The sequence below is a fragment of the Nerophis ophidion genome, linkage group LG19 (genome assembly GCF_033978795.1).
Source record: "Nerophis ophidion isolate RoL-2023_Sa linkage group LG19, RoL_Noph_v1.0, whole genome shotgun sequence".
NCBI classification, from domain to species: domain Eukaryota; kingdom Metazoa; phylum Chordata; class Actinopteri; order Syngnathiformes; family Syngnathidae; genus Nerophis; species Nerophis ophidion.
The window spans coordinates 2,600,939-2,609,561 of record NC_084629.1 but is presented as its reverse complement, the minus strand read 5'-3'; the positions used below and the strand labels follow the sequence as shown (position 1 = coordinate 2,609,561).

Sequence of the window (8,623 nt, the reverse complement as noted above, 5' to 3'; positions counted from 1 at the left end):
CGTGCACATACCATGTAGTCAAGGAGCGCTAAACACTTTTGTTAGATCTTTATTCCTGAAAAGGTATCACACAACGTTTCAATGCAGTTTAGAGAGAACCAAAAGATGTGGGATGGGTTCGGTAAAGAACGATGTGGCTTTAAAAAGATGGTCTTCATATTATTGCTTTCATCGCGGAGAGGAGAATGGACGCTCACCTTCTAACTCTACCGAATACGTTTCTTTTAGTTTATGTCGATTTTTTTATTTATTTTGTACAGTACTGATGGACTGCCCCCAAACAATGCAATTTCTACGAAAATGCCCTGAAATGCTAAATATAATGAGAGAACCGTATGCAATAATTGCATTGTGCTTATCAAGTACAGGGACTGAGCCCTTTGGCTTTTGTGTGTTTGAGGTGGGACAAAAGATCGTGTGACAAACTATTCAGTAGTTGCTCAAACGAACAAAAGTGGTGAGATCGCACGTTTGCAGAACTGCTAGGGCCTGATCTACTGAAGGTTGGCGCGAAAACCTGGACAAGATGAAAAACTTATTCGGGTTTTACCATTTAGTGGTCAATTGTACGTGCAATCTACTAATACAAGTTTCAATCAATCAATCAAAGCGTGTACTAAAACATGCACGAACCGGATTTAACCTTGATTTACTAAATTTAGGATTGAGTCTCTTAAAAGTGAGCAAAAAAAGAATCACAATCCATTTAGTGAGTCTGTCTTCATGTTTATGCAGAATATTAGAATGCCCTAAATAATTGATGGAGAAAATGCAAATTAAAATATTTATCACACAAAGTGTGATTTATCTGCATGAGCTTTTTTTTTTGCATCTTTGTTTAACAAGTTTGAAATGTTAGTGCAAATTGGCAGAAAGGGTTGTGAGATATATATATATATATTATACATATATACAATATGTGTATATTATATATGTGTGTGTGTACATATGTACTATCTAATCTAATACACATATGTATGTATGTATATATACATATACGTGTATATATATGTGTATGTGTCTGTATATCCATCCATCCATTTTCTATCGGTTATTCCCTTTTTTGGGGTGGCGGGGGGCGCTGGCACCTATCTCAGTTAAAATCGGGCGGAAGGCGGGGTACACCCTGGACATATCACCACCTCATATATATCTATATATACATATATATATATTTATATTTATATATATAAATAAATAAATAAATGGGTTGTACTTGTATAGCGCTTTTCTACCTTCAAGGTACTCAAAGCGCTGTGACACTACTTCCACATTTACACACTGATGGAGGGAGCTGCCATGCAAGGCGCTAACCAGCACCCATCAGGAGCAAGGGTGAAGTGTCTTGCTCAGGACACAACGGACGTGACGAGGTTGGTACTAGGTGGGATTTGAACCAGGGACCCTCGGGTTGCGCACGGCCACTATCCTGCCATCCATCCATCCATTTTCTACCGCTTATTCCCTTTCGGGGTCGCGGGGGGCGTTGGCGCCTATCTCAGCTAAAATCGGGCGGAAGGCAGGGTACACCCTGGACATGTCGCCACCTCATATATATATATATATATATATATATATATATATATATATATATATATATATATACATATATATATCTGTGTGTGTATGTATATATATATGTATATATATATATATATGCATACACATATAAACAGGTGTCTATATACATGCATACATATATAGATACATATATGTATGTATGTATATATGTATATATGCATATATATATATGTATGTTTAGTTTTTTTTCAAATATATATATATATGTTGACCATATTAACCTTGGCAATGGACCCTGTGTGTGAATGTAAGTTATGCCATTGTTTACAAATTTGGTAAATAAATAACCAAACAATTTACATTTTGTTGTTTTCTTACTGTACCGAAAATGAACCGAACTGTGACTTATAAACCGAGGTATGTACCGAACCGAAATTTTTGTGTACTGTTACACCCCTAATATATATATATAAATATATATATATATATATATATATATATATATATATATATATATATATATATATATATATATGTATATATGTGTATATGTATATATGGATATATAAATATGTATATATATGTGTATATATGTGTATATGTATATATGGATATATAAATATGTATATATATGTGTATATATATGTATATTTATATTTTATATATATATATATATATATATATGTATATATGTGTATATGTATATATGGATATATAAATATGTATATATATGTGTATATATATATGTATATGTATATATATATATATATATATATATATATATATATATATATATATATATATATATATATGTGGGAAAAAATCCCAAGACTACAGAACTGTTTCATGAGGGTTTCCCTCAATCATCAGAAAATCTCCTTATGATATATATATATATATATATATATATATATATATATATATATATATATATATATATATATATATATATATATATATATATATAATCAATGTTTATTTATATAGAGGAGTTTTTGTTGAAATTATCCATAGTAGCAATATTAATAATGTTGTGTTTACTTTATATATATATAAAAATAAACTGTTGCAATATGCATTTTCTTTTGGACGCTCAAAAATGTGGGGTTTCTTCTTGATACGCTGCCTCTAAAATGCCCAGTAAATGGTGCATAAAGATATGCTGCATGTTTGAAAACATAGCAGAGCCCCACGGGTAGGAGCATGGTAACGTTAATGTGCAGTAAATGAGTGTCTCCATGGTGGCTGCCATGGTTAAAAAGAACATTTTTTAAATAAGGCGATCTGCGTTACTTTTGCAGTTGTTGTTAATTGTCCACGCTGTCTTTGTAGGCAAGCACATTTTTTGGTCCCCTGCTGTTTAGCTCCTGGCATTTGGATCTTTAGTAGATCAGGCCCTAAGTTCCGGAAAGAGCATGACAATGGAAACAAGGTAATATAGTTAAGGCTAAACAACGTTGTCTATGACCTTTTTTTTTTTTGTATAGTCAGTAAGAGGAGCATGCAATCACAACTTTACATTAAACAACCAAAGCAAGAAACTCAAAACAAATGAGTGCCACAAATTAGAATCATGTGGGTTTGAAATTATATGGCTTTGTGCAATTTTTTTTTCTTTTCCACTCACTTCATCAGAAGATTTACGAATGAAATTAGAATTTTTTTTTTTTTTTTTTTTTTTCTACAAACATCGGTTAATGTCATGCCGGGAATTCATTATTGAGATTGGGTTCTACATGCGCTGTTTTCTTCTCACATGCCTGATTGTGCTAATTGTAGAACGTCCCAACGAGAGTCTTCCGTCAATGCATGTACACTTGCAGTCCCCGTCAAAAGTTTACGTACACTTGTGCAGAACTTAATGTCGTGGCTGTCTTGAGTTTCCGATCACTTCTACAATTTTTTTTTTTTTTTTTTGTAATTGGAGCACATACTTGTTGGTCACAAAAAAAAACATTCATGAATTTTGGTTCTTTTATGAATTTATTATGGGTCTACTGAAAATGTCAATGTCAAAAGTATACGTACAATTTGGGTTACATGTCCCTTGGCAAGTTTCAATGCAGTAAGGCGCTCCTTTTGACAAAATTGGTGCGGTTCAGCTTAATTTGTTGTTTTTCTGACGTGGACTTGTTTCTTCAGCATTGTCCACACGTTTAATTAAGTAAGGACTTTGGGAAGGCCATTCTAAAATCTTAATTCTAGCCGGATTTAGCCATTCCTTTACCACTTTTGACGGTGTGTTTGGGGTCATTATCCTGTTGGAACACCCAACTGCACCCAAGACCCAACCTCCGGGTTGATGATGATTGTAGGTTGTCCTGAAAAAATGGGTCCTTTTTCATTGTCCTACTCGGTGGCCTAGTGGTTAGAGTGTCCACCCTGAGTTCAAACCCCGGCCGAGTCATACCTAAGACTACAAAAATGGGACCCATTACCTCGCTGCTTGGCACTCAGCACCAAGGGTTGGAATTATTCCCGGGTGCGGAATTGCTCCTGCCCACTGCTCCCCTCACCTCCCAGGGGGTGAACAAAGGGGATGGGTCGAATGCAGAGGACAAATATCACCACACCTAGTGTCTGTACTTTAACTTTAACTCAACTATTTACTCTCTGTAACGCACCAGTTCCATTGGCAGCAAAACAGGCACAGACAATACCGTATTTCCTTGAATTGCCGCCGGGTGTATAGTACGCGCCTGCCTAGAATTACTGCCGGGTCAAACTCGTTTCGCAAAATATTATTTTTATTAGCGCATGTCGAGAATTTCCGCCGGGTCAAACTCGTTTCGCAAAATAATCAGCATATGCCTAGGATTTCCACAGGGTCAAACTCGTCACGTCACGAGTGACACTTCACCTGTCATCATTTTCAAAATGGAGGGGGCTGATTTCAATCATTTGAAATCGCACAAAGGGACGAAGATTAGGAGCTATTCAGTAGGATTTAAGGTCCAAGCTATTGAGTATGCTAAAAAAGACAAGTAAGCAGCTATGTTTTATTAATATACCGTAGCTGCGTGTGTCAAGTATGAGTCATTAAATGACTCCCGCCTCCTGGTGGTAGAGGGCGCTAGTGATCCTTCTTGCGACTACTCGGCTGCAGAAGAAGTGACAACAAGCAGCGTGTGTATATTTTTTCCTCTCGCTTGCACTTTTAACATGGGGGATTACATATCTGAAATAAAAGTTTTCTAAACTGGACTTTCAATCGAAACAGGAGGTAATAAAGGAAGATCTCCATCGAGACAGAGACCTTTAAAACTGAAGAAACATAAGGAAGACTTCTATAAACAAGTTATCGATGTTTTTTATCAGGAGAAGCTGTGCATGGACTTCATTTATAAGTAAAGGTAAGACCATAATAAAGTTTATTTTTCATGATGGTATCCTTACATCACACTCAAAATTTTAAGCGCATGCCTTTGGTAAGCGCCGGAGTGAGAAGAGGTTTTAAATTAATTAGCGCCCCGGCGGCAATTCAAGGAAATACGGTAATGCTTCCACCACCATGCTTTTGCGGTAGGCCTGGTGTGCCTGGGATTAAAAGCCTCAAACGTATTGCTGGGTATTGTGGCCAATTTTTGTTTCTTCTGACATCACATGGACAAAAATAAGACCTTCTGGAGGAAAGTTGTGTGGTCGGATGAAAACAAAAAATTGGACAAACTCAAGACAGCCACGACATAACGTTCTTCACAAGTGTATGTAAACCTTCGACCACGACTGCACACCGGGGACGCCCGCTGGACATAAGCTGCTTGTGCACATCTTTCGATATAAGAGGAATATTTTTCAACTGGCAAAGTCAGGAGAGAAAGACGTTAAGGAGTTAAAAGAGCTCGCTCTATGTGAAGCGATCCGAATTCATCTTTCTAAGTTTGGGCGGCAGGTGTCCGTCCATCCTGCCCCCGGCCAGTCGCTGCAGCTTAGGGGGCAAGTCCGCAACCGACTTACTGATGGGCTCCGTGCTTATTTTGGAGACCCTCCCGCCGTGCCTGTCGTCGGAGACCCCCGGGACCGAGCTGATCCGCTGCAGCTTCATGGGCAGGTCTCCGAAACTGTACGTCATCTCCGAGGTGGTGGAGCTCATCCTCAGGAGCTTCTTGGGCAGGCCTTCCCGCCCCGTGATCTTCTGGAGCTTGGCGGGCAGCTTGGTGGTGCTGTCATTGTCCTCCAGGGTCTCCAAGCAGTCCAGGGAGCTGTTCTTCTCCCCGCTGTTGCACAACGACGGGGCCATGACGGGCGAGGCGAGGAGCAGGGCTTCCTCCTGCTCCTTCACGCTGTAGGGCGGGGTGGGCACCTCGAAGGTGGCGTGGAACTGCGAGTAGTCCACCTTGAAGAAGCCCTCCTCCAAGGAGATGACCGGGAAGAAGCGGTGGCCCCACAGGACCTCGTCCTCGGTGTAGGACGTCCTCGCCTGGCAGGTCATCCCTGCAAGAAACACACGGTGAGACGTCGCATTGGATCCACTCCAGGCACCGAACAATTGCGGCAAATTACCCGCCATTGTGTTGCCGTGTTTGGAGAGGATTAAACGCGAAGGTACTTTCATCACAGGCTTGGCACTCCTCAAATACAAGCCACACTTTTGGTTTTTTTTGGAGCGGCGTTGTCATTTTCACCCAGCAACACGTCGCGGACACAGCCGCCAAAATAAAAGCTCATAATGGGTTTCCACTTATTCAAGCGGATGTTTACCAGCTTTTGCAGGGTGACTCGTAAAAAAAAAAAAAAAAAAAAAAAAAAAGGCCACGTTGTCCCCAAAATTAGCATAATGTTGTTGTATGTCCCGGCAAGAAATCTGCGTTCAAAGGACTCCGGCTTATTAGTGATTCCTAGAGCCCAAAAAAAGTCTGCGGGCTATAGAGCGTTTTCCGTTCGGGCTCCAGTACTCTGGAATGCCCTCCCGGTAACAGTTCGAGATGCTACCTCAGTAGAAGCATTTAAGTCTCACCTTAAAACTCATCTGTATACTCTAGCCTTTAAATAGACCTCCTTTTTAGACCAGTTGATCTGCCGCTTCTTTTCTTTCTCCTATGTCCCCCCCTCCCTTGTGGAGGGGGTCCGGTCCGATGACCATGGATGAAGTACTGGCTCTCCAGAGTCGAGACCCAGGATGGACCGCTCGTCGGGACCCAGGATGGACCGCTCGCCTGTATCGGTTGGGGACATCTCTACGCTGCTGATCCGCTTGAGATGGTTTCCTGTGGACGGGACTCTCACTGCTGTCTTGGAGCCACTATGGATTGAACTTTCACAGTATCATGTTAGACCCGCTCGACATCCATTGCTTTCGGTCCCCTAGAGGGGGGGGGGTTGCCCACATCTGAGGTCCTCTCCAAGGTTTCTCATAGTCAGCATTGTCACTGGCGTCCCACTGAATGTGAATTCTCCCTGCCCACTGGGTGTGAGTTTTCCTTGCCCTTTTGTGGGTTCTTCCGAGGATGTTGTAGTCGTAATGATTTGTGCAGTCCTTTGAGACATTTGTGATTTGGGGCTATATAAATAAACATTGATTGATTGATTGATTGATTTCCTTCAAGACATGAAGTAGAGCAGGGGTCACCAACGCAGTGCCCGCGGGCACCAGGTCGCCCGTAAGGACCAGATGAGTCGCCCGCTGGCCTGTTCTAAAAATAGCTCAAATATCAATCAATGTTTACTTATATAGCCCTAAATCACTAGTGTCTCAAAGGGCTGCACAAACCACAACACGAACCACTATGAGTTCCTCGGTAGGCCCACATAAGGGCAAGGAAAACTCACACCCAGTGGGACGTCGGTGACAATAATTACTAAAAAAAATAAATAGCAGCACTTACCAGTGACCTGCCTCTATTTTTAAAATTGTATTTATTTACTAGCAAGCTGGTCTCGCTTTGCTCGACATTTTTAATTCTAAGAGAGACAAAACTCAAATAAAATTTTAAAATCCGAGAAAATACTTTAAAGACTTGGTCTTCACTTGTTTAAATAAATTCTTTTTTTTTTTTTTTTTTTTTTTGCTTCTTATAACTTTCAGAAAGACAATTTTAGAGAAAAAATACAACCTTAAAAATGATTGTAGAATTTTTAAACACATTTACCTTTTAAATTCCTTCCTCTTCTTTCCTGACAATGTTCAAGTATTTTTTTTTTGTAAAGAATAATAAATACATTTTAATTTAATTCTTCATTTTAGCTTCTGTTTTTTCGACAAAGAATATTTGTGAAATATTTCTTCAAACTTATTATGATTAAAACTCAAAAAATTATTCTGGCAAATCTAGAAAATCTGTAGAGTCAAATTTGAATCTTATTTCAAAGTCTTTTGAATTCCTGTTAAAATTTTTGTTCTGGAAAATTTTGAAAAAATTATTCTGGTAAATCTAGAAAATCTGTAGAGTCCAATTTGAATCTTATTTAAAAATCTTTTGAATTCCTGTTAAAATTTTTGTTCTGGAAAATTTTGAAAAAATAATGATTTGTCTTTGTTAGAAATATAGCTTGGTCCAATTTGTTATATATTCTAACAAAGTGCAGATTGGATTTTAACCTATTTAAAACATGTCATCAAAATTCTAAAATTAATCTTAATCAGGAAAAATTACTAATGATGTTCCATAAATTCTTTTTTTTAATTTTTTGTTCAAAAAGATTCGAATTAGCTAGTTTTTCTCGATTTTTTTCTGTTGAATTTTGAATTTTAAAGAGTCGAAATTGAAGATAAACTATGTTTCAAAATTTAATTTTCATTTTTTTTCGTGTTTTTTCCTCCTTTAAACCGTTCAATTAAGCGTTTTTTTTCATCATTTATTCTCTACAAAAAACTTTCCGTAAAAGGAAAAACATTTTACGACGGAATGACAGACAGAAATACCCTTTTTTTTTAATATATATATTTATTTATTAAAGGTAAATTGAGCAAATTGGCTATTTCTGTATCAAACTGGTAGCCCTTTGCATTAATCAGTACCCAAGAAGTAGCTCTTGGTTTCAAAAAGGTTGCTGACCCCTGAAGCAGAGGATCCATTGTTATACAGTATTTTATATAGAGGAGATGGCAGAGTGGCCGTGCCAGCAATCTGAGGGTTCCTGGTTCGATCCCCACTTTCTACCA

The 8,623-nt window shown here is 38.5% G+C and overlaps 1 protein-coding gene across 1 annotated transcript in view; it reads right to left on the bottom strand.

Moving 5' to 3' along the window:
• Nucleotides 1-2,500: 2,500 nt before the first annotated feature.
• Nucleotides 2,501-8,623, bottom strand: part of kcnj3a (potassium inwardly rectifying channel subfamily J member 3a) — a 170,953-nt gene continuing 164,830 nt past the window's right edge. The window contains exon 3 of the mRNA XM_061878994.1: nucleotides 2,501-5,955. Within this exon, the coding sequence (XP_061734978.1) occupies nucleotides 5,369-5,955 (587 nt within the window). The 3' untranslated portion in view covers nucleotides 2,501-5,368. The remainder of the gene's footprint in view (nucleotides 5,956-8,623) is intronic.